The sequence below is a fragment of the Pan paniscus genome, chromosome 21 (genome assembly GCF_029289425.2).
Source record: "Pan paniscus chromosome 21, NHGRI_mPanPan1-v2.0_pri, whole genome shotgun sequence".
Classification (NCBI taxonomy): Eukaryota; Metazoa; Chordata; class Mammalia; order Primates; family Hominidae; genus Pan; species Pan paniscus.
This window is the reverse complement of record NC_073270.2, coordinates 14665246-14692122: the sequence shown is the minus strand read 5'-3', so window position 1 is coordinate 14692122 and position 26877 is coordinate 14665246. Positions and strand designations below refer to the sequence as shown.

Sequence of the window (26877 nt, the reverse complement as noted above, 5' to 3'; positions counted from 1 at the left end):
TTGAATCTGTGAGTTTTCCAATAATATCCCATTTTTTAAAAAATCAATTTTTAAGACTTTATTTTTAATTATTTTTTGGAGCAGTTTTAGGTTTACAGCAAAATTAAGAGGAAAACCCAGAGATTTTTTTACATACTCCTATTCCCACACATGCACAGCCTCCCCCATTATCAATATCTCCAGAGTGTATATTTGTTACAACTGATGAAGCTATACTGATAAGTGATATCCCCCAAGTCCATAGTTTACATTAAGGTTCACTTTTGGTGTTGTATATTCTAAGGGTTTGGACAAACGTGTAATGTCATATATCCAATATTATAATAGTATCATAGAGTAGCTTTACTGCCCTAAAAATCCTCTGTGCTCCACCTATTCATCCTTCCCCTACACAACCCCTGGCAATCACCAATCTTTTTCACTGTCTCCAGAGTTTGCTTTTTCCAGATTGTCACAGTTGGAATTATACACTATGTAGCCTTTTCAGATTAGCTTCTGTCATTCAGTAATACGCATTTAAGTTTCCTCCAAATATTTTAATGGCTTGACAGTTTCTTTTTAGTGCTGAATAATATTCTGTTGTTTGGATACAACAAAGTTTATCCATTCACCTACTGAAGGACATCTTGGCTGCTTCCAAATTTTGGCAATTATGAATAAAGCTACTATAAACATATGTGTGCAGGTTTTTGCATGGACATAAGTTTTCATCTCCTTTGGGTAAACACCAAGGAGCATGCAATCGCTGGATCGTATGCTAAGAGTATGTTTAGTTTTGTAGGAAACAACCAAACTATCTTGCAAAGTGCCTGTACCATTTCGCATTCCCACCAATAATGAACTCCACATCCTTGTCGCATTTAGTGTTGTCAGTGTCCTGGATTTTGGCCATTCTAGTAGGTGTGTGGTACATTCATTTTTTAAGGTGATAAAAACAAACAAAAACCAGAGCTGTATACACTGAAACTTAATCTCTTAAATTTTTTCCTTTTTTGAGACAGAGTCTTGCTGTTGCCCAGGCTGGAGTGCAGTGGCGCGATCTTGGCTCACCACAACCTCTGCCTCCCAGGTTCAAGTAATTCTCATGCCTCAGCCTCTCGAGCAGCTGGAATTACAGGCATGCGCCATGACACGCAGCTAATTTTTGTATTTTTAGTAAAGACAGGGTTTCACCACGTAGCCCAGGTTGGTCTTGAACTCCTGGCCTCCAGTGATCTGCCTGCCTCGGCCTCCCAAAGGGCTGGGATTATAGGCGTGAGCCACCGTGCCCGGGCCTTGAATTTTCTTTTGACCCTACTCTCACCTAGAGTGTAGTCATGCGTGACAGCGAAAGTCATATTCCCAGTCTCCTTAGAGTACGGTCACACTTTTCTGGTATAACTGCCTCCCCTTATGCTGAGTTCCAGGACAGAATTGAATGTCCATTTCAAACCATACTGTGTTAAGCTCATGTTTATCTTTCCTAATGCTTTTCGACAAGTATTTGATACTTTAAAAACTAAGGAGCTCATACTATAAACTCTATCATACTTACGGGAAAACAGAAAGCAACAGAATTAGTCACCTGCAAATAGCAAGCAGATGAGCTAACATAAAAACTCAGGTTCTGACTCCCTGCCCAGGGTTCTTTATAGACCAAAGCTCTGCATATTTTTCATTTCATGACAGAATGTGAGTAGTTTTCTAACTTTGTTCAGCACATCTAAAAAACCAGGGAAGGAATTACACACTCACGAAAGAAAACATCAAAGGTGACCAGCTTTCCCAGAACATAAGACTTTCAGGCCAAAAGTGGCAAAGTCCTGGGCACACCTTGATGACTGGTCACCCTAAAAACAGCTATCAAAAGAGTTGAACTGGATGTGGAGAGCCTGCTGAACTTCTGAAAGAAAATCTATTTGACTATAAGACAGGAGAAAGAAGATACCACAAAGATATTTTTTCTGTTAGACTGAGTTATTTGAGGACAGGATCCCTAATTCATTTTTGTATTCACCCAAAAATCTGGCTCAGTGCCTTGTATCCTATAACCTATTTGATATATACTTGCAATACATGTTTGTGTAACATATGTGGAGGAAGATGGTAGAAAACATAAAGGGAAAAGAGTAATCTTGAGAACTACATTCTGGTACAGAATTATTATTATTTTGAGACAGGGTCTTGCTTTGTCACCCACGCTAGAGTGCAGTGGCATGATCATGGCTCACTGCAGCCTCAACTTACCAGGCTCAAGTGATCCTCCTGCCTCAGCCTCCCAAGTAGCTGGGACTACAGGCATGTGCCACCTTGCCCAGCTAATTTTTTAATTTTTTGTAGAGATGGCATTTCATTATGTTGCCCAGGCTGGTCTCGAACTCCTGGGTTCAAGCAGTCCTGTTACTGCAGCCTCCCAAAGTGTTGGGATTGCTGGCGAGAGCCACTGTACCTGGCCAGAAGAATTAAGGCTAAAGGAAAACTAGCTGTCCTAGTTTGAGTTTGTCCAGAATTTGTCCAGAATGAGTTTATGATTGTTGGGAGCAGGAGTTTGAAAGAATATATTCTATGCTCTCTGGTGGAGATAATATGATATAGTGCCTCAACTTTTTTTCTCCCCCAACTTGCTAAACTCATCTGTGATAGAAGGGTTTTCTCCCCAATGTAACTTATTATTTTGGAATTGCTCTAACATTTGAATACAGGAGCCAATATGCTCTTTCAAACTCCTGCTCCCAACAAGAGCAATTCCAAAATATTAAGATGCACTGGGGAGAAAAACCTTCTATCACAGATGAACTTTAGGAAGTTCATGCATGCCACCACGCCCAGCTACCTTTTTTGTATTTTTAGTAAAGACAGGGTTTCAACATGTTGGCAAGGCTGGTTTCAAACTCCTGACCTCAAGAGATTCACTCGCCTCGGCCTCCCAAAGTGCTAGCATTACAGGCGTGAGCCACCGCTCCTGGCCTCATAGCAAAACTTTATGGCAAGAATGATCTGTTTATAACATATGGTTTTTAAAAAGTGGATTACCAACCTTAAACTGCTAACCACCAGGTCAAATGTATTTTCTTTGAAGGGAAGGAATTCTTCATCAGCTAAAACGCTGACAGTAGGTATTTCTGTTTCTGAGGAATTTTTCTAATGTTAAGAAAACGAAAGATCAAAATCACATTTATGTAGAATCTCAATTACTAACACAATCACTGTTTGTTAAATTGAAGTCAATGTTATATTTACTTGGCAGTTTCTACCCCCCTTCCCAAAGGTGGCACAGAGAAGGCACCCAAAAAGCATTTCTTAAATGACTTAACATCAGCCAGAAAAAATGGCTAACTAGTTGAAACAACATAAACAGGATACCAACCTCACACCAAAACAAATCTCAGAAAGCTAGTCTGGCTGGGCGTGGTGGCTCACGCCTATAATCCCTGCACTTTGGGATGCCAAGGTGGGCAGTCACTGAAAGTCAGGAGTTCGAGACCAGCCTGGCCAACATGGTGAAACCACGTCTCTACTAAAAATACAAAAATTAGCTGGACGTGGTGGCACGCACCTGTAATCTCAGCTACTCGGGAGGCTGAGGCAGGAGAATCGCTTGAACCTGGGAGGCGGAGGTTGCAGTGAGCTGAGATCGCACCACTGCACTCCAGCCTGGACAACAGTGCAAGACTGTCTCAGAAAAAAAAAAAAAAGAAAAGAAAAAAGAAGGCTGAAAGTTTTAGTGAAACAACCGAAGTACTAGATGAAAATATGGCTGGACTGGACATTTTACCCTTAGATGAAAAAGCCTAGGTAAACATAATTCAAAAGCCAGAAACTGTAAAGGAAAAGACTGATATATTTGATGATAAACTAATTAAAAACTTCTATTAATAGAAATCAATAAACAATGTAAACAACTGAGGAAAATATTTACAACATATACAATGAAGGATTAATATCCCTAAAAACCAAGCTCTTACAAATCACCTAGAATAAAAACACAAGATAGCTAAAGAGGACAAGGTGCAGGCATATCACAAAATTATTTACAAAATTCACAAGAAATACCAATAGTCAAAAGATATCAGCAGCTGTCAGACTGACCCAGACGAAAAGGCTGGCCCAGTGTTGCCAAAGCAAAGTAGTAAAAAGTACCTTTGTCATTGTTCAGTCTTTCTAAGGGCAGTCTGAAGATGTATGTCAAAAAATTTTTAAATGAACATCAAAATGAATCCATAAATTCCACTACCAGGAATTTATACCCACGGAAAAAATAAATCAAACATACAATGTGGCTTCACATAAGGATTTTCACTGCAGTGTTGGTTATTGAGAAACTAGAAATGTAACTGCCCTTCAATAGAAAGTTTAGCTAAATAAACTATGGAGTATTCATATATTAGAATACCATGTAGCCATTTAAAAAGATGATACATGACACACATAAGTATAAATTCACTGACAAAAAAAATGATGTGCTGTAAATAACATGGAATATTAGCATAGTAATGTTCATACACAGTTGTGTGTTGGGGGGGCGGGGACAGTTATATGTCTGCAAATGTGGAGACCAAGTGCCACCAATGGTTGCCTCTGAATGGTAGGACTAGGGGTGATTTTTCCTTTGTTCTTGATATTTCCTGTATGAGTTCCTTTTCATGTGTCAGAAAAGAAAGCTAGTTTGAAGGAAATAAAAATAAAGAAATAAAATATGAGAAAACACATCACGAGATTAGAAACCAACAGTATTAAAAAGCTACCTACCAAAGCATTTTCTGCAATGTCGGCTTGGAAAAACTTTCCAATAGTTTCCTGCAATGGAATAACTAAAGCTGAAACAAACAAATCCAGTCACAAACAATTGCTGACATTTCTAAAGGTAAAAGTGTTAATTACATTTTAATTTTCAGCTTTGTAAAGGTATTTTTCTGCATAAAACCAGTATGGTACACAAATACTTTTAATAACACATATCCTTTGCTATATTTAACTATATGTAATAAAATAGAGAACATGAGTATGCGTATTCAACATTCCGAATTTACTACACTGGGTGAGGGCTTCCGTGTTAACTTTTCCATGGCATAACATGCTAAGAGCTAATTTCCCCACTCCTGTGTCACAAAGGACCTGCTATGAGTTTCCCGCCTTTTAGTTGTTCATCCAGAGTTTACAGAGTAAAGAAAGACTTACAGGTAGAGGCTTAGGGTTCCATTTTCCCTGTTTCGCCTACCCTCTCTCCCTTCCAAAAGGAAAGGAGACTGTGCTATTTCTGCACCAGAAAAACACTTTCTTTCCCCCTCAGCCCTCTTTTCTCCGGGATCCTGCTCTCTCCATCTCCATCTCTATCAATTTTTAGTCTGTGTCTTCTGTGTCTCCTTCCTCCACCTTACAACAGGCACAAGCTTTCCAATTACAAAAAATCTCCTCCCTCTAGGTACCTTCTGGTTGTTTGGTTTATAATCCACAACTCTGCTTCTTCCTAGATTCTTTCTCCCCATTCTGGGTATCTCTTTGCTTTCACTGCTCTGCTAACACTATCTGCAGTCTGTGCTCACTGTTCTCAGTCCTGCTTCACCTGACCTCTTTGAAGCACAGCATTGTCAACAGCCTACTAGAAGCTTCTTCAGAAGCTTCTACTCTGGCTGCCCTTCTCTATTAGAGAAGCCAATCCTTTTTTACTTTACCCACACCCACTTCCCTGTCTGAAACTTGGAAAGATTTCACGCTACCAACATGATGTTGCTAAATATGGAGCTGGGAAGAGTGCTCAATAGCTCTCATGAGCCAGCTCCAGCACACTCCTGTGAGGGGTGAAGAATTAGATGGACAGGATTATCTATCCCTGTCTCTCACTTGAAAATTTGAACTAAGAGACTTCGAGATAATAGCAGAGGTCCCTGGAGTTGGAAGAACATTTAGACTTCAGGGTATAGGCAGTGGTGTGCTGGCTGTTGGTTGGGGACTGCTTTGTAGCATTTGCCAACTTCCATGGTATAAATATTCCCACCAGGGCTGATGTCAAGCTATCAATATGATGTCACAGAACAGAGGTTGGGAAGAGATGCTAACAATTGGCTCTCACAGGCTGGCCTAAGCTAGCTTCAGCTACCATTGGGTGTAGCGTATTCATATGGGGCCACACACACTGATGAACACTACTATGGATAGACTACAGGGAGTAAAAAGAATGAAGGCAACCAGACAGCATTCATGTAGTACCAGAGTGCATGCGAACAGGAGGAACATTGTTATGGTGTTTCAAAGTTCCCATCTCTTGAGAGGCCTGGCTCTATTTCTGGATCCCTGAGTTACATAAGAGCCTCTCTGTAACAAATGTCTCTGTGTTTAAACTGGCTTCAGCACATTTTTGCTTTCAACAATCAAAAGATACCTTACTAAGACACTTTCCATCTTACTATTCCTGGCATCTTTATTGGCTCTTCCTCTTTCTCCCAACCCTAAGTACAATTGCAGAAGGTTCTTTTCTATACTCTTGCCTCAGAGAGTTTACCTATTTCTACGGCTTCAATTGTCACTTCTGAAAGGGACTTCCAAATAAGAACTATAGCCTCCTTTGACAGGTTTACTTTGCCTCACTTAATCCTCTTACCAACCTTTTGAGATGGGTATTATTGATCATATTTTATAGAAACTGAGGTCTAGAGCAATTGATTGGCCCAAGGTCTGAGTATACACAGACAGTGGCAGAGCTGAAGTTTGAAGCCCTGACTTCAAGTCAATGCTCTTAACCTCAGTACCCCAATTCCAGTTCCACATTTCCAACTACCTGCCAGCTATTTATACTACCATATTCCACTGCCATCTCAAACTCAACATATCTAAAACAGGAATGATCCCATGCTCCTTGCCACATCACGTCCCCTGAATTTTCCAGTCACAAAAGGTGTAACTTTAACTCTAAAGTTATCTTGCAATAGTCATTTAATAAATATTCATTGTGATTTAGGTACTAGGATTTAGTAGTGATCAAAAATAAGCAAATCCAGTAAGAGAAGAAAGACACCAAATAAACATACTTCAGGAGCTTGTAAGTGCTATGGAAGCAAATAAAGCAACTAGTCGGCAGAGAGCAGGGGCACTATTTTCTAAAGCAGTCATGGGAGGAATCTTTGATGAAGTCAGCTGAGTAAAGATCTGACAGGTGAGCAACTAAGACACACAGATACCTTGGGGAAGAGCATAGAGCAAAGCTCTGGCCTGTTTGAGAGACTGCAAGGAGGCCAGGGTTGCTGAAAAGTTGGGAGTGAAAGAAGATGGGATCAGAGACATGATAAAAAAAACAGAATCCTGAGGGTCTTATAGATTAGGACTCTGGATTACTACTAAATTAGATGACAAACTAACAGTTCTGGGCAGAGGACTGACAATGATTTGATTTGATTTGTGTTTTACGAGGATACTTTGCCATGACAACAGACTGTCAGGGACAAAGGTAGAAGCAGGGAGACCAATAGGAGGCTACTGCAATAATCTAGGCAAGGGGTGATGATAGCTGAACAGCATGGTGATGGGGAAGGTGGCAAGAAGACATAAGAGTTTGGTTATATTTTGAAATGCAAATAAAAGCTGCTGACGGATTAGATGTGGGAGAGAAGGATATAAAAGGAATCAATACAAATGTTTTTTGGCCTGAGTAACTAAAAGAATAGATTTGCTCTGCCTACCATATCTGATCAGTCATCAAGTTCTGTTGATACTTCCAGGTCTCTCTCATACATCCCATCATTTATATGTGCTGGCTCTGCATGGTGGCAGGCCTTTATTTCTCATGCCTGCAATGCCTTTAACACAGCCTTCTAATGGGTTTCTCTACCCTTTCTCTTCTTCAATCTTTCTCGAATGCCATCCCCAGATTAATCTTCCTTAAACATCACTATATCACACCCTACAGCATTCTACCTCTGTGCCTTTCCTCCTGCCATGCCCTGATTTCCAATGCTAGGAACCACCAACTCAAATTCTTTCAAATCCCAGGTCAGATTCTGTGCCCCCTGAGAAGCCTTGACCACATGAACTCCTACTGATTTTTTCTTTTCCCTTAATTCCTGTTGCAGTTTAATGACTGCACCATTTCTATGGCATTTACTATTACCAATAATAGTGTTTTAGGAGCCTCACCACTTCCTTCCTCACCCTGGCCCAAGTCTATGGTTTTATCTAAGCAGATTTTACGTAGAAATTCCACTTTATGAGGCTGGGCATGGTGGCTCACGCCTGTAATCCCAGCACTTTGGGAGGCCAAAGCAGACAGATCATGAGGTCAGGAGATCGAGACCATCCTGGCTAACATGGTGAAACCCCGTCTCTACTAAAAAATACAAAAAATTAGCCAGGCATGGTGGTGGGCACCTGTAGACCCAGGTACTCGGGAGGCTGAGGCAGGAGAATGGCATGAACCTGGAAGGCAGAGCTTGCAGTGAGCTGAGACTGCACCACTGCACTCCTGCCTGGGCAACAGAGCGAGACTCTGTCTCAAAAAAAAAAAAAGAAATTCCACTTTAAGGCCGGGCGCAGTAGCTCATGCCTGTCATCCCAGCACTTTGGGATGCCGAGGCAGGCGGATCACCTGAGGGCAGGAGTTCAAGACCGGCCTTGCCAACATGGTGAAACCCCATCTCTACCAAAAATACAAAAATTAGCAGGGCATAGTGGTGCACCCCCATAATCCCAGCTACTTGGGAGGCTGCGGCAGGAGAATCGTTCAAACCCGGGAGGCAGAGGTTGCAGTGAGCCGAGATCGTGCCACTGTACTCCAGCCTGGGCAACAGAGTGAGACTCCATCTCAGAAAAAAAAAGAAATTCCACTTTCATCTTTGTGTCCAGCACAATATCGTATACATAGGAGCTAAAAGAATAAATTAATGTCTTCATGGTCTGAATTATAAAGTGCAAAATACAATGTTATAAGCATTAATAAAGCTACTTATATTTAATGATACAGAAAGATTTCTAATCAACTGATAAAATTAATATTTTTCTAGCTAAAAGTCACATTTTCTGTATGAATGCCAATCTGATTTTTATGGTAATATAAAAAACGTGAACAAAGTGGGAACAAAGAGAAATATATCTTCTATAGATTCAAATAAATTATCGGTAGAAACATAATATATAATGGATTCAGAGAAAAACCCTTTAAGAAAAAAATTCTAAAGAAGGGAGAAAACCACCATTGATTCTACCACTTAAAAAAAAAAACAAATTAACAATTCTGATATAATTAAAATCTAAATTTGTTGCAAGCTAAACTGATTAGGAAAGTCTTTCTTTAAAATTAGCCAACGTTACTTTTCAAAGTAAATTAAGTCATTGAATAAATATACCTTATTCAAATATTGTGCAATGTAACCTCTTCCACAACCAAGATCCAAAGCAAGGGGGAAATTTCTAAAAAAAAAAGACACAGAGTTTATGCTCTGTCCATAACACAGTCTATAAATTAAGAATTATTTTTTCTTAAGTAAAATCATTCCAGTAAACACAACTTCCAGAAGGTTACATCATCTGCCTTTTCGGCCTCACCTTACAAGCTGTATATACCAGAGCCTACAGTACAAGGCAAGTCTGTCTGCTAGCTATTCACAGGACCTCGTGATGAGCCAGCTTTCCACTAGGTGGCTCCATGATGTGGACTCGAAGAACAGATTTAATGAGGATATTTTAACTCAATAATACATCCAGATAAAGAATGCAAAGAAGCTAATGTAAATTAACTTGAAAATAACTGACATACTTATCAATAATTATCCCTATTTCTCCGACTTCTTGAAGCAGTGGAATACTTAGAAATCATCATGTGAAATACCATTAAGTATTAATGTTAAACTAAAAAATAAGAACTTAAGTAACAGTTAAACTTTTACTGAAAACGTACCAGGTTCAGAGTACTGTGCTAAGTGTCTGAAGCTAAGTAAGTCAAACCAAGTACCTCAACTAATAAGGGGCAGTCAACACTTGAATTCGGTCAGTCTGAATCCTGAGCTGGAACTATTATCCTCCATGCCATGCTGTCTCCTCTAAATACACTATGTTATGCTACATTGGTACAGACATCTAATCGTAGGCCACAGGTTTAAAAAAAAAAACCCATAATAAGAAAACTTAAAATTTTATCTACTAAGAACATTCTTCCTGAAAAACTGGAACAAAAAGAGCCCCGTTGCAATTTGTTTTTAAAAAGCTTTGTCAAAATTATAGTACATAGCTGGAGAATCCCTGGTGGTAGATAACCTTATTTACCTAATGCCCTATATCTTGATGATGAACACAGGCAATATGGCACAGTTAGGTACACAGGCTTTGGATGTTAAAAATTCGCATGTTGTTAAGTATCTCCATTTTTGGAGCAATCTTTCTATTACTTGCTTTTGGCCAAATCAAGTGGATTCAGGCTTGGAGATAGATACGAGTTGTGCTTCCACACATTCTTTTCTTTTTTCAGGCAACAATGAAGAAAACATTTGCTCTCCAGACAAGAAAAAGGAGACTTACAGAGTGATTTAAATCACCAGTCCGAGTAAATTCTTCCAGGTTCTGCCATTTCAGATAGCAAGTTCTCAGCATTTAATCTCCTGAATTTCCACTCAAAAGTTGATGGTATTGTATTATGATCACCACCACTTACCTGGGTATGTCATATACACGGTCTGCGATCCGACTTCCAACCTGAAGGATTACACGAGGCGTAGGTTAACGGGGAAGTAACACTCTTTTTCCAGTATTCAACAATCCACAAGTTACTTATGTTTTAAAATAAGTACTTCCCTTTATCCCCTTTTCAATTTCACCACAGGAACTTTCTTCTCAAACCACCAGGAAACAAAATTGAGGCAAATTATTTCAGAAGTCAATTTCATGAAATCCAGACTAAATATTCTTAAAAATATACATACACACACACACACACACACACACATATATATGTAGCCTTTACATTCCATGTGACATAAGATCACAAGGATGAAAAGCAAAAGGAACACAACAGGCACATTATTGTCCACGGATATTAGCATGAGGTATACAAAGTGAAAAATTAGTTAGTTGGGGTTTATTGTAGATGAGTATGTAAGTGGTCACTTAAGAAAAACTCTATTATTTGATGACTAACAAATTTTGTGGAACTCATAAATGAACAACTTTTCTGAGTGACATTCGCAAGTTAGAAAAAGCCAAATCTGAGGAAAGTGCACCTCCCCTGCTCCAATCCCATCCCAATTTAAGAGTCATAAGGTAAGCACCACCTTTTGCTGGCCTAGCTTCATCTGGTAGCAATAAAGACGTGGGAGTCTAGTAGTCCCCACATTCCACTCATTCCCTCATAAACACCCCAGAGTTGCTCTTAGGACTTAAAAGTTCCAAACACATATGTACCTGCTTTTTGAGAGAAGGGCAAGGGAGAAGGGAGCGTAGATGTTTTTCCCAGGAGTCCACCTTGTACGTCATTCCTAATATGAACACCCTATGTTTATTATAAAAAGAACTCTCATATACTTTATCTTATTTGTTCTAGTCTCACAAATTGGCGAGGCCTCAATCAAGTTGTAGTCCAGGTGCTTTCTTTGGAGGGAAAGGGCTATGAGTGCACATCTTCTAAGTACACGACATCAGCAGTGTAGTACGTGCACCATGCCTTACAAGTGAGACACAAAAAATTTATTGGTAGTAAACTTCCTATAATAGACATTACCAGCCTAAGACTTCCTGAGAAAGACACCCTGTCAATCATCTGATCAGACCTGTACTTGCACAGAGCTCTGCTCAAGCTATGAGTTCAATAACTGTTTGTTGCATTATACTTGACTCCAACTTTGTTCCACTCCTGAATAAAAATTTACTGAGGCCTGAACTTGGGAATGCGTGTCCTGAAAGTAGAAACCCTCAGTCTCTGGCTCACCTGGGCAGGGAGAAAGGTTTCTCAAACGAGCCAAGACAAATCAGAAATCTTAATTTGATCTTCCTAAAACATAAATCAGATCACTCCACTGATTAAAACAAGAGCTTCACACTCCCCTAGAGCAGTGCTGACCAAAAATCATGAGAGCCACATATGTAATTTCAAATTTTCTAGTAGCCACATAAGAAAAAAAGTAAAAACGAGAGAAATTTTAATTGAAAAATTTACATTTATATTTAATATATTTCATGTGACCCAATATATCAAAAATAATCACTGCAACATGTAATCAATATAAAAGCTCTTAAGGAGCTATTTTACATCCTTTTTTCATACTAAGTCACTATACTCGTGTGTATTTTACAACACATCTCAATTGGACTAGTCACCTTTCAAGTGTTCAACAGCCACATGTGTGGCCGGCAGTTACCATACTGGCTGGACAGTGCAGATACAGAAGAAAACCCCAAGTCCCTATCCTGCAAGGCCCTGATGATTTGGGTCCTCCTGACCTTCTCTCCCACTCTCTCCCTCTCTGGAGCTTCACTGGAGGCCTCTATAAGGTCCTTTCAGCCTCAAGGACGTTGCCGAAATGAATGCATGAATGAATGAAAGCATGTTACAAATATCCGAAGCCAGGCCTTGCGTGATTACAGTAGAGGCCGAAAGAGGCAGGGCTGCTGGTCAAGGTCAGACGGCTAGGTGGGGTGAGCTCGGGGCCTAGCCGGAACTAGCGGAGGGGAAAACAAGCCTCCGCGTCGCCCGCCCCGCCGCCCCGCGGGCTCACCTCCTCCTTCAGGTAGTCAAACTTGGTCGGCTCGGGCTGCCGGGCCGCCCAGTTCTTCTGTTTCCTTTTCAAATCCCGGTCGAAAATATTCAGGGTTCTGGGCGAGGTGCTACCGCGGGGAGAGACACCAGAGGTGACTTCCCTACGGCCAAGATTCTCCACTGGGACCCTCGCCGCCCAAGGTCGCCGACATAAGCGCCAGAGCCCTGCCGGCCGTAGCATCTCCAGCTGCGACACCAATTGCCGGTGCTTTTTGTGCGCATGCGCCAGCGCGGCTTTTGTGTCTACTCCAAAGATCTTCTCGAGGGAACGTGCAAGTAGTTTGGCCTAGTTCGCTTGCCATTACGGCGGAGCGTCACGCGGAGGATTGTGGGTGTGAGCCCCACGTGAGGCTTGGTAAGGACTCCGGACGGTAAGTGGGGATGGACTCGAGTTGAAGAGCTCGAGATGAAGGGCTCGAGGGCGTGTGTGTGTGGGGCGCGGGGAAAAAACTAGTCTCTAACAGGATCTCTTTCGGATCTGCGAGGGGTTTTGCCCCTTCCTCCTGAGCCTTTTTCGGTCTCATTCTTCAGTCTTCATCGATCCTTTTCAGGGTCGCTTCTCCAATCAGTCTGTTAGCTGCCCCCCTGCGGTACAGGAGGTGGAAAGGAGACCCTAGTTCAGGGGCCAGCCCTGTGTTCTCCGAATTAGAGAGCGGGCAGAAGGGGAGGGTGGGCTACGGGGATGCGGGCGCGTGTCGGGAGTGAGGTCCGGTCGCCTTCCCCTCTCTCGGATTATCTGACATATAATGAGTGCTTTCCTTCTAAACATTTACAATACATGCATTACTTCTCCTGGTTGAGGTGGTACCTACCTCGTAAGATTGCTCAGTGAGTTAAGTGCTGTAATACATCGAAAAATGTGTAAATGCACCAGCGATAGCTTCATTTTTTTCCTAGTTAGTGTAATTAAAAGGACTTGATTTTTAAATAAGAAATATTGCCCTTTTAATCATTTGGGGGGGGCATAATAATCAACGACTTTTGGCTCTTTGCAAAATTCCCATCCAGAGATGCTAAACCATTAGAGACTTTTCACAAGGGAACAATATTAATTTATACACACATATGTATATGTTCTAGTATGTTTTGGGGGAATGAGCTCACTTGGGCCTTCATCACTGGTAGAATAAGATATTATAGAAAGAAGTGATATTTATTAACTGGTGTGAGACTTTACGTGGAGACTCAAATTTACTTTTTATTTTTAAACTTTTTATTACTTTTGAAGGATGATCGGATTTAAAGAGGAAACTTTCTTAGCTAAACCTGAGTTGATTTTGGTCTGTTTAGTTAGAATGCTAGTCTTACAGAACTAAAGGCTGTTTGTTGGCAGTAGCCGGAGATAAGGAGTAAGCAGAATGAGACCAGAATGTGAAGAAACAAATGAGGCCAACGGAGGCTAGGGAATCTTTCTTACTTACTTTTTTTTGGTAGACAGGGTCTCACTCTGTTGCCCCAGCTGGTGTGCTGTAGTGCCGTTAGGCTCACTCTAGCCAAGACTTCCCGGGTGGAAGTGATCCTTTTGCCTTAGCCTCCAAAGTAGCTGGGACTACAGGCGCACGCCACCATGCCGGGCTCATTTTTGTATTTCTTGTGGGGATTCACCATGTTACCCAGGCTGGTCCTGAACTCCTGGGCTCAAGTGATCCGCCCGCCTTGGCCTCCGAAAGTGCTGGTGAGCCACCGCACTCGGCCTAGGGAATCTTAACTACATTTGCCTTCAATTAGTAACACATACTGGTATACAAATAGAAATTCTAAGTGAGAGCAATGGACGAATAAACATTTGTTCCCCTCCATAAAGCCCTGGGATTCTGCTTTGTCTACCTTAAGTTTATTTCTCTAAATGATCTGTAATGGAAAGAGAATATTTTGGTATGTTTCTGCTTTTTTGCATGTGACCCAGAATAAGTTGGAGAGATGAAATTAGACTTGTTACCTCTATTTTATGTACATTTAACTTAGAATATATTGTGAATTAATGTGTTTTAAAACATTTAATTATTGTACTAACCATTACTACCATTAAAACATTTGTTTTATTTTTCAGTATTTGTTTTCTTCAAGCATTTGGTCAAGATTAAGAATTAAAAATGTCATCCAAACAAGAAATAATGAGTGACCAGCGGTTTAGACGGGTTGCAAAGGACCCGAGATTTTGGGAAATGCCAGAAAAGGATCGAAAAGTCAAAATTGACAAGAGATTTCGAGCCATGTTTCATGACAAGAAGTTCAAGTTGAACTATGCCGTGGATAAAAGAGGGCACCCCATTACCCATAGCACTACAGAGGATTTGAAGCGTTTTTACGACCTTTCAGATTCTGATTCCGATCTCTCTGGTGAAGATAGCAAAGCATTGAGTGAAAAGAAAATAAAGAAGAAAAAAACCCAGACTAAAAAAGAAATCGATTCAAAAAATCTAGTTGAGAAAAAGAAAGAAACCAAGAAGGCTAATCACAAGGGTTCTGAAAATAAAACTGATTTATATAATTCTATAGGAATTAAAAAAATGAAAACCTCATGTAAATTTAAGATAGATTCAAATGTAAGTCCGAAGAAGGATAGCAAAGAATTTACACAAAAAAATAAGAAAGAGAAAAAAAACATTGTTCAACATACTACAGACTCTTCTCTCGAAGAAAAACGAAGGACATTAGACTCAGGCACCTCTGAAATTGTGAAATCTCCCAGAATCGAGTGTTCTAAGACAAGAAGAGAAATGCAATCAGGTAGGTTGGAAAAAATTAGAGATTCTTGGGTGTTAAATTATTTATTTTTATACTGATCTTTCAAAAATGTAAACACATTAATAAGTATTTTCATAGTATTATGGAATGGTCAAATGCTTATCTGGAAATACAAAGCTATAAAAGAAATATGCAGTGATTATTAATTTTTGATGTGGTGCTAGAAGACAGACATGAAAATTTGAATCTTGAAGTTAAACAGTGATTTTAATTAGTGGTGAGCCCTAGTGAGAACTGTATTCTCTAACCAGATAAAGTGTTATATGTCATCACATGATAAGAAGAGATGTGTCTAAAGAGGGTAAGTAGGCCAGACATGGTGGCTCACGCCTGTAATCCCAGCACTTTGGCAGGCCAAGGCGGGCAGATCACTTGAGGTCAGGAGTTCAAGACCAGCCTGGCCAACATGGTGAAACCCCATCTCTACTAAAAATACAAAAAATAGCCCGGCATGGTGGCGCACACCTGTAGTCCCAGCTATTCAGGAGGCTAAAGCAGGAGAATTGCTCGAACCTGGGAGGTGGAGGTTGCAATAAGCTGAGATTGCACCACTGCACTCCAGCGTGGCTGACAGAGCGAGACTCTGTCTCAAAAGTAAAATAAAATAAATAGGGTAAGTAGGACTCCGTCTCAAAAATAAAATAAGAGGGTAAGTAGAGTTGAGTACTCATTCATTAATTTGTTCAGTTGCTTTGCCACTAGTATGTGGCAGACAGAATATGAGTAAGGCGTTGTCACCCATCTCAGGGCTGTCGCTAGCTTATATGATGCCTTTATGCAAATTAGAAAAAGGCATGCTCTCTGGACACACAGAGCTCCCAGGGGTCACACTTTGGTGAAGAGATGGTGCCTTTGAAGCAACAGATTTTTTGCCCCTGAGCAGACACAGCCCCCTCCAGAGTGCATGGCTTGGTGAGTGTAGGATGGCCTTGATTTTAGCCCTTCTTGTCCTTTTATAAATGCCCCTGTGTGGATAACAGCCTGCTAAACTTTGTGCAGTGGCCCCTGTCTAAAGCAACATTGTCCAGTAGAAATACATAATTTTGGATTTTCTAGTAACCACATTAAAAAGTAAGATGAAACAGGTAAAATTATTTTAAATAATATATTTTATGTAACCGAATATATCAAAATTATTTCAATATGTAATCAATATAAAAGTCAATGTATATTTTACATCCCATTTTCTACTCATTTCATACTAATACTATTTTCATATTAATGTCAAGTTAGACAAAACGCATTTCAAGTGCTCCGTTACCACATGTGACTACTGGCTACCATATTGGACAATATAGATCTAAAGTAGAAGAAAGTCAGAACCATAATACAAAATGCAATAATAGTAAGTGCCGTAAAAGATGTTGAGCAGAAAGCCATGGAAATCTGGAGGAAGAAGTCACTCAAGATGTGGTAATCAGAAAAATTCATAGGGGACGCACTACTTTGGGGTGTGGAAAAATTTAAGTTGGAGGACCAGAGTGTTCTACATGGAAAGAACTTTTTGAGCAAAGATGTGATTGGGCATCTTCAGAAGAGGTCAGTAGTCCCGTTTGATTAGATAATAAGGTCTTGAAGGGCCAAAATGAGTAGCAGCGAGAAATGATTGTTTGGAACTAGGTGAGAGACAGCTGGCTCTAGTTTGCGTTACGTGTTTACTAATTAAAATTTTTTGTCACCTCCAGCAGCAAGCAATTTTGAGTGTTGATGTTGCTGATAGTTGAAGATGTAACTGAAAACCAGTGGTAGTTCAAATGAGCCAGACCTGTGATTACAGGATCCAAGGAGGGGTCTTGATAGGCCAAGAGGTCTTGATAGCCCAAGAGTTCTTGATAGGCCAAGAGGTTTTGATAGGCCAAGAGGTCTTGATAAGCAGAGATCACACTGTGAAGGTAGAACGTATCAGGCAGTGGAGTGAATTCTGGATAGCAGGGACTAGGGAGTCAGTGGTGGTATCCCATTTTACATTTGTAGTGGAACCAGGCAGCAGACCTCTTGAGGTGTGGGAAGAAAGGATAGAAATCCAGTTACTAAAATTGAAGAATAAGATTGGAATGGGACCGGCAGCAAAGTTGATTTGACACTGAATTAGTGAGGTAAGTTAGTCTAGCATCCACTTCATTTGGGGCACTGAATTAATATAACATAGCTATATAATCCTTTAGATTGATTTTACAGACTCTTTTTACATATCTTTTCTCATTTAATTTTCTTAGTTACCTTGAGCAATAAGACTGTATCAGCGAACAAGATTAAAGTGACTTATGTAAGGACATGCAGACCTGGAACTGCAACTCAAATCTTCTGACTCCTTCTACCCCACCACGTTGCTTGCAGTAATTTTGTTGGTTCCACAGTCTAGGAAAGGCATTACTCATAAATAAGGATTACACAGCTCCATATATAATCTTCTGTTCATTATCCATTCATCAGTTATTACAGCAATTACTGTGTGCAAGGGCCTTTTTAAGTGCTGTGAAGTAAAGGTGATGTGAGGACTTGCAGTGTGATATTTGTCATCATGAAATGTTCATGCCCAGCACTTGCACTCCTCAGAATCTATTTTACATAAATAATTGGATGTGTGCAAAGAATGTGCATTGCAGCATTATTTTTAAAATAAAACGGTAACTGGCTGGGCACAGTGGCTCACCTTTATAATCCCAGCACTTTGGGAGACCGAGGCGGGTGGATTGCTTGAGGTCAGGAGTTTGAGACCAGCCTAGCCAACATGGCAAAACCCGGTCTCTACTAAAAATACAAAAATTAGCTGGGCATAGTGGTGCACACCTGTAATCCCAGCTACTTGGGAGGCTGAGGCACGAGAATCACTTGAACCCAGGAGGTAGAGGTTGCAGTGAGCCAAGATCGTGCCACTGCACTCCAGCCTGGGCAACAGAGCAAGACCTGTCTCAAAAAATGAAAATAGAAATAGAAATTAAAATGGTAACAAATCATTAAGAGATTAATTAAATATATGCAAACATCTGTGATCTATGACGTTTTAAAAATAGGTTCCAAAATAACGATATGACTAGTTATTTTAAACAAATTAGTATTTAAATTAAAGAAAAGAAATTTAGGGATATGGTTGTATACTAAAATAACCAGTTATCTTTGAATGAAAAATTACTGCTAGTCACCTTTGTTTTATTTATTAACCATATTTTCCTAACTTTTTTTGGTTTGTAATGATCACTCATGTTTATAATTGGGGGAAAATGGTAAAGCAGTTTTTTTGGTTTTTTTTGTTTTTTGTTTGAAGTAGCTGGATAAGTAGTAATGTTTACAGTCACTACTAGAGCAATACTGTCTAGGAATAGAGACATTTATATTTGTGTAACCCCACATTATCTTGCACAAGGCTGTGTACATTGTGGGCTCTAAGCAGATACTTTTTGGGGTTTTTTATTTTTATTTTTGGAGACAGGGTCTCGCTCTGCTGCCCAGGCTGGAGTGCAGTGGTGCAATCACAGCTCACTGCAGCCTCAACTTCCTGGGCTCAGGTGATTCTCCCACCTCAGCCTTCCGAGTCACTGGGACCACAGGTGCACCCCACCATGCCTAGCTAATTTTTGTATTTTTGTAGAGACAAAGAGTTTTGCCATGTTGCCCAGGCTTGTCTCAAACTCCTGGGCTCAAGATCCTCCCATCTTGGCCTCCTAATATGATGGGATTACAGGCGTGAGCAGCTGTGCCCGGCTGCAGATATTATTGAATGAATAAATACTCTGAATGCAGTTGATATTGTTAAAAACATTGAAATGGAAGACCTCTTTAAGTCTCTTATGCAACACTTTATTATTATATAACCCAAAGTGTGGTATGTGTACCATTGTCATAAGTGAGAAGATTTTTGATGATACTCAAACTTCTAAAATATTAATAGTTATGTACTGTGTCAACATCTTAGAAAACAATGTAATTACCCTATCACTTCTGTGACTTTAGGAATATTGTTTAGAGCAAAACTAACTTTTAAAAAATTCAATTTAATAAAAAAATGATATTCAAAAATCATGAAAATGGTATAATGACTGACAGTTGAGAAATATTGCAATACTAGATAGACTGGGTCTGTAAGATGTTATTTCTAAGCTTGTTGCTTAAAAGTAAATTCTGCTTACCTCATAGTAACTTTCAATGTTGTGTTTTTCAGATCTCATATATAGAACCTGTGACAATGCTTTCATTTTGGCGCTTTTCACTTCTATTGGCTAGTTATTTTTATTAATTCCTGCTTCATTGTGGTGGTAACATAAAAGCCCATTTCCTGCTTTTCCTTCTAACAAGATGCCTTTTCATTCAGTTAGTCTCAAGTCAAGTTGTATCTTTGTGAAGCCTTTTTATAAATACCTCTCTGCAGGCAAATTTAGATGTCTCTCACTGTATGGTGATTGAGAACATAGATTTATAAATCAGTAAATGGTTACCTTTTATTTATGAATCCATCAAGAGCATGAGATCGTGTTACAAATCTTCTCTCTTTTCCCTTATCCTAGCTCAATTCTTTGTAGTAGATACTCAGTAAATATTTGGTCAGTGAATAACTATTATAAGATTATAGGACCAAGAGAAAATTAGTTCCAACTTCATTCTAAATCTTAAACTTTTAAATTTGCTTGTAATTTTCCAAACTTAGAGCCTGTAAGCAGAAACATAAGCTCCAACTTAAAGATGAGTAAAACACGTAAGATATATCTACACACCAAGTAGATAGAACCCTGTGATTGCTTTAGAAGTAGGAAATGAGCCCTTTCAGAGTTGTGAGGACTAAAATTTCCATCTTAAGCAAAAACAGTCTTTCAATCTTGGTGTATTGCTAATCATGACAGTTGATTACAAAGTTCAAGACCTGGCAGAAAAATTATAAATATTATTTCTCTGTCTTTATAGGTGATCTCATCCACATCACAGCTTCTGTTGTCAACTGCGTATGAATGAGTCACTGATCTGCAACCCAGACTTCTCTGAGCTGTACACTCTTATTATTGATACTTTCTTTTAGATGACTGAGTGGCACTTCGTGTTCAACATATTCAAAACTGAACTCATGATTTCCCTCCACCAAACAAACTAGTTCATTTCCAATGTTCCCTTTTCATCTTTCCATCTTCTTAGCTAACTAGCTCTGAAAGCTAAGAAGCTATGACTCATCTTTGACACTTCCAAAACTCCCAGTCCCCATGTCAAATCTCCAGTCGGTAATTATTGGTTTCACTTCCTGACTGACTCTGAAATCCATGTACATCTCTGCATACATACTGCCACCCAACTTAGTGCTACCTTCATTTCTTGCTTTTTGTACTGTACTACCTTTACTATATTCACATCTGTTCTTTACTTTCCCAAGTCAGTTTTCTACAGTATAGTCAAGGTGATCTCCTCAATATGCAAGTCTGAGGATGACAATATCCAAAAGAAGATGACATCCTCTTTTTTGAAAACAGCAGTGTCTTCCCATTGCTTTTATGAAAAAGTCCAAGCTCTCTATATGGTTTTTTGATAGCTTGGCCTTTACTTAACTCTTCATTTCCATTTGTTACTTGATTCTGTGCTATCTGTGATCTGGACATGATGGTTGGCTTTTTCCTATTGGCAGATTTTTACAGGTACCTTCCTTGCTCTTTCGAACAAATTTCCATCTATTAGTCTAACTTTGACTATTTAACTCCTGTTCATCCTTCAAGTAACAGCTCAGTTATCACTCACTTAGGGACCCCATTAAATCCCCTTAGAAAACATTCTTTCTGGGATATCTTAGTTGTGATTTTAACTTTTCCTATATATTGATTTTATTTGATATCCATGTATTCTTTTCACTCAGCTAGAAGTTTCACTGAGAGCACTGTTTGCTTCTCTTTTGCCAACTGTTGTATATTGAGCACTTAGCACGTAGCAGGCACACTGTTAAGTATTGAATGAATGTCTGGATCTACTTGCATGATGTGAGCGTGTGTTAGGATTTCCATTAAATAACTTGGTTAAGTGTATTTTCCTTTACTCTGTTTCATAGAAGTTATGGTTAGGATTTCTATCATAAAAATTGACTAAGCATTTACTGAATATATATTTGTCTTTACTGTGTTTCATAGAAATTATATTTTTACTGGAGTTGATGTCAAGATAATTTGGATTCAGTTTAATTCAGCGTATATCTTTTCTTAATTTCTTTCCCCTTTAACATTTTGCAGTGGTTCAACTCATAATGACAAGAGACAGTGATGGTTATGAAAACTCAACAGATGGTGAAATGTGTGACAAAGATGCTCTGGAGGAAGATTCAGAAAGCGTTAGTGAAACAGGAAGTGATGAGGAATCTGAAAATGAAATTACAAGTGTTGGTAGAGCTTCAGGTGATGATGACAATGGAAGTGAAGATGATGAAGATAAGGATGAAGATGAAGAGGAGGATGAAGATGAGGATAGTGAGGATGATGATGAAAGTGACAGTGGCCCTGATCTTGCAAGGGGTAAAGGAAATATAGAAACTAGTTCTGAAGATGAAGATGATACGACAGATTTGTTTCCAGAAGAATCTGGTTTTGAGCATGCTTGGAGAGAATTAGATAAAGATGCTCCTCGTGCTGATGAGGTAACCTTTTGAATAAACAAGATTATTTGTGAAAAACACAGTACAAGCAGCTTTTATGGCTGGTAGAACTGATGTCATTGAGTGGGAAAAGCTTATTGGTAATAGTATTCTTTATGATTCTGATTAAAATTTGATATGGAATATAATTATATGAACTAGAAGACGTCCAAGCAGATAAGAAGAGGCTCTACATAAATAATTAAAAGTTAAGCATGAAATTTTTAATACTTGTTTTAGCTAGTAGTTTGTATTTCTGTTTGTACGGCACCCAAAAGAAATGTTGCAGGGTAACATACTCAACTTCCTTACTCATGCATGCATGGCAAAATAGCTGAACAAACTTGGCAGTTAAAAAATCAGCTCATGATCATGTTCTGATTTAAGAATTAAGAACCAAGTAAGAGAAAGTACTTACCTGTTATGGTTTTACTATTGTTTGGCTCATTTGAAGTTCTCTTTTATATACTGAATTACGCTTAGATAACTCCTGTACTATTAATTTCAGAGCATAGGGGACAGAAGGCATTACATTTTTAGAATCTTTATTTTTCAAGTATTGAGAATGATATGGGTTATGTACTATTTAATTCTTCTCATTTCTCAGATTACACGTCGATTAGCAGTTTGTAACATGGACTGGGATAGATTAAAGGCAAAAGATTTGCTGGCTCTGTTCAATTCATTTAAACCCAAAGGAGGTGTAATATTTTCCGTCAAGGTGAGAATTGATTTCATTTTGAAATAAATATTTCTAGGCATTTTAAGTTAAATCTGATTTTTTTTTTTTTTTGGCCATAGTTTTCCTTTTTAGGAAAATACTGTGGAAGTTGTCCAATCCAATTGAGTGTGAAACTTATGTAACAGGTATAAATGTTAGAAAGGAAGAGGTGAAATTATTATTATTGATAGGTTATATGATTGTTTACACATTAAAAATCCAAAGAAATAAAAGCTCAGTAAAGGGACAGCATATAAGAAGTGTTTTTAACAATAAATTGCGTTCCTTATTGCTAACACTGGCCAATTAAGGAAAAAAATCTAATTATACTAGAAACAAAACCACATAAAGTTCTTGGAAATTACCTTAATAAACACAAATGACCTATGTGAAGTAAACTGTGACACTTGATAAACTTGAAAAACTTACATAAATTTTGAGGATACCATATTTCAAGCCAACCTAATAATTAAGAATCCAGGCTTTGCATTATTGCAGACCTGGGTTCAAATCTTGATTCTCGTAAGTGTTATGTGATCCTGGACACTTAATTAATCTCTCAAGTATGTTTACATCTTTCCAATATATCCAAATGGATATAACAATAGTATTGGTGATTGTAAGGATTAAGTATAAAGGAGCTTGAACTAAGTATTTAGTGCAGTGCCTGAAATAGCCCTGCCCTCAATCATTATTAGAGATTGAGTCTCCCTTATCCAAAATGCTTGGGATCAGAAGTGTTTAGAATTTCAGATTTTGAAATAAAATTGCATTATATATACTTACCGGATGAGCATCGCAATTCCGAAATCTGAAATGCGCCAATGAGCGTTTCCTTTGAACCTCATGTTGACAGTCAAAAAGTTTGGAATTTTGGAGCATTTTGGATTTGGGATTTGGGATGCTCAACCTGTATTATTCTGTTTAAATATTTAAAGATGTTATGTCTACTGTTCTAGGGTAATTTTGATCAAAATCCCAGTTCAAGTCAAAATTAAGAAAAAGGATACCAATAATCATCTAAAAGAATAAACAAATTAAGAGTAGCTAATAAACTTCTTTTTTTTTTTGAGATGGAGTCTCGCTCTGTCGCCCAGGCTGGAGTGCAGTGGCGCAATCTCGGCTCACTGCAAGCTCTGCCTCCCGGGTTCACGCCATTCTCCTGCCTCAGCCTCCTGAGTAGCTGGGACTACAGGTGCCCACCACCACGCCCGGCTAATTTTTTGTATTTTTAGTAGAGACGGGTTTTCACTGTGTTAGCCAGGATGGTCTCGATCTCCTGACCTCGTGATCCGCCTGCCTCGGCCTCCCAAAGTGCTGGGATTACAGGTGTGAGCCACCGCGCCTGGCCTAGACTAGCTAATAAACTTTTGAGAAATCATGCTAATATAAAAACTCACCCTGTCGCTTCTCGGCCTTTTGGCTAAGATCAAGTGTAAAAACTCACCCTACAAGTTACAATATCTAAACATTTCATGATGCTATGGGGGTTGACAGGTTTGGGTAAAAATGGGACAAATTGGTAGAACAGAATAGATAGAAAGTTCATATGATAACTTAGATCAAAATAGGCTGCTTGAATATTTGGACAAATGAACAGGTCATTGGATAGAGAACTTGGTTCAGATCTTCACCTCCTAATAGCTCCAGCGAAATTCTAGATGAAGCAAAGGAAAAAAAAATTAAAAGTCAAGCCAAAGAAACAATTTAAAAACCCTGTGTTTTAGGCAATAGTGAGAATTTCTAGACTTAGAAAAGAGGAAAAAAAAAATCAAAAGATGTGACTACATATATATTATAAACTTACATATTAAACCTATTGTGTATAAATATACAATTCAAGTTAGTAAGAAAAACTTGGATCATCTTGTTGATAAATTGCATATTTCAGACAGTTTAAAAAAGCATGTGTTCATTAACAAATGTATATTAAGCCTAGTAGTATCAAAACAATGTCATTAATACAATTATTTCTTGACTCTTAAAGTAGGCAAGATTTTAGAAGATACCACACTTGGTGAGAGTGAATTCTTTTTCTTATATCGAGACTATACCTAATCTGTATAAGGTTGTCGTCAGTTCTGTTCTATTTCTTTAAAAGAAAGCACTGGATAAATGGTATGACAGAGATAAGTTGGTTATTACAAAATTGATCTTCATTATATGTTTATTTTTCTGTATTTCATGTGAACTAATTCAGTCATTTTTCATGTGTGTGTTTATATTCACATTTCCTTGAGCTTAGCATCTTGTTTTGCTTTTAATTTTTTGTTTGGATCTCGGAACCATCTTGTCCCAGGTGGTATGTGGAGGAGATACTCTTATTTTTGTTTCCAAGCCTCGTATCTTGTTAGTTTCTAGCCAAAGTGATCTATTTTTAAATAAAATTTCTCAAGATGCTCTAGCTTCCTATAGTGGATTTGGAAGTGAGTCACCCTTACTGTTTTCATTGAGTCAAGTTGTGACTTTTAGAGTTCCTGACTTCGACAGGTCTAGATATTTGTGTAAAGGAATGTACAAATTACATTGATCCTATTTTTTTCTGTTTAGATATATCCTTCAGAATTTGGAAAGGAGAGGATGAAGGAAGAGCAAGTTCAAGGACCAGTAGAGCTATTAAGTATTCCTGAAGATGCCCCAGAAAAAGACTGGTATTAAATCACTATACAACATAAAACTAAACCTCATAAATTCATGTCATTAGTTCAGAATTCTGGTCACCTTAATAGTTAAAACTAAAGTTTATACTTGTGCCATTAGTGGTTAAAACAGGTTGCAAAACTGATTTAAAGTCTGTTAAAAGTGGTACATAATTCCAAGAAGATTTTTGTTCGTGTATATTTCTATTTCTGTATTCATGAAAGTAATTATTGCAGTTTTTGAAAAACATTTCATGATTAAACTGATTTGGAGTTCTTTTGAATTCTTTCAGCCTTGTTGCTCTGAATTAGTACGTTTTGCTTTTTTTTGAGACATCATTGAAGCTCTGTTTGCCTTCAAATTATATAATTTTTTCTTATTTGAGAATCAAATAGAAAAGTGAAAGAATGATAAAACTTTTTTTTATCATCATGGTGCAATATAGAAAATAATTTAAGATAGTTTTTAAGCCACTAGGTGGAGCTATATTTGCACTTAATAAAAATGAGGGTTAAATAGATTAGTGACAGGAGAGAGCAGATGAAGACCTTCCAAGAATGCGTTGTATCAGTGCTTTGTGTGGAACCTTAAAAAAAAAAAAAAAAAAAAAAGAATGTGTTGTAGTTAAGCAAAATCAAACTTATAGACTCTTAAGCAAACATTTTGCAAGATCAGGAATGTCTTTTAGCTAACGGTTTTCTAGCATATTTTATAATAGAATTATCTTTATTGGTTTTACTTGAGAAGGCAGTGTGTGATAGCAAAGTAACTATTCTGTGAGTTAAATTATAGATAAACACACGAATTCCCACACACTCCTTTCCTAGATACCAAATTCCAATCCAAATATCTGTACCTTGTGAGAATAATAAGTTGAGCTTAAGTATTTAATGTTTATAAAGGCAAAGTCATGAAGGAAAGATGGTTTGGTATGAAGGCCAGCTTGTAATATGTTTTTCTTGAAAGAATTACATTTATTTTTTAAAGGGAAATTTTTGTGTTTCTGTATAAGTATGCTTAATAAGTTTTTCCCACTTTAGGACGTCTAGAGAAAAATTGAGAGATTATCAATTCAAACGACTGAAGTACTATTATGCAGTAGTAGACTGTGATTCTCCGGAAACAGCTAGTAAAATTTATGAGGATTGTGATGGCCTGGAATTTGAAAGTAGTTGTTCTTTCATAGATCTAAGGTAATCCAGCGTATGTATTACCAATTTAATCTTTTAGTACAACATGATCATAAGAAGTAAAATATTTGAACTGGTAGTGATCTCTGTTTTATATTCTAAAATGATTTTTTTGCTTTTTGGTTAACTCTATCCCATGGAACATCACTCCTAAGAAAGAAAACAAACAAGACAGTGCTAAAGTATTATGTATGAATCATCCCCACATCTTTGTCCTTTCAGACATATTGGCTCTGTTTTTAAGATGGTGTACCTTACACAATAATATTTCCTTGCA

The 26877-nt window shown here is 38.4% G+C and overlaps 2 protein-coding genes across 9 annotated transcripts in view; one reads left to right on the top strand and one right to left on the bottom strand.

Moving 5' to 3' along the window:
* NDUFAF5 (NADH:ubiquinone oxidoreductase complex assembly factor 5) overlaps nucleotides 1-12890 on the bottom strand; it is a 35823-nt gene extending 22933 nt beyond the window's left edge. For 4 of the 7 annotated variants that reach the window (XM_003810580.7, XM_055105073.2, XM_024926877.4 and 1 more), the window contains exons 1-5: nucleotides 12669-12890; nucleotides 10613-10653; nucleotides 9312-9375; nucleotides 4729-4776; nucleotides 3017-3120 (exon numbers count right to left, since the gene is read on the bottom strand). In XM_003810580.7, the coding sequence (XP_003810628.3) occupies nucleotides 3017-3120; nucleotides 4729-4776; nucleotides 9312-9375; nucleotides 10613-10653; nucleotides 12669-12890 (479 nt within the window). Of the gene's footprint in view, nucleotides 1-3016; nucleotides 3121-4728; nucleotides 4797-9311; nucleotides 9376-10612; nucleotides 10654-12668 lie in introns of those variants that run through there. The other 3 variants (XM_034947134.3, XM_034947133.3, XM_034947132.3) reach the window with 3 other exon arrangements.
* A 60-nt stretch (nucleotides 12891-12950) lies between these two features.
* Nucleotides 12951-26877, top strand: part of ESF1 (ESF1 nucleolar pre-rRNA processing protein homolog) — a 70518-nt gene continuing 56591 nt past the window's right edge. The window contains exons 1-6 of one of the 2 annotated variants that reach the window (XM_024926876.3): nucleotides 12951-13080; nucleotides 14760-15439; nucleotides 21652-22052; nucleotides 22657-22770; nucleotides 25321-25421; nucleotides 26451-26603. In XM_024926876.3, the coding sequence (XP_024782644.3) occupies nucleotides 14803-15439; nucleotides 21652-22052; nucleotides 22657-22770; nucleotides 25321-25421; nucleotides 26451-26603 (1406 nt within the window). In that variant the 5' untranslated portion in view covers nucleotides 12951-13080; nucleotides 14760-14802. The remainder of the gene's footprint in view (nucleotides 13081-14759; nucleotides 15440-21651; nucleotides 22053-22656; nucleotides 22771-25320; nucleotides 25422-26450; nucleotides 26604-26877) is intronic. The other variant, XM_055105071.2, reaches the window with a different exon arrangement.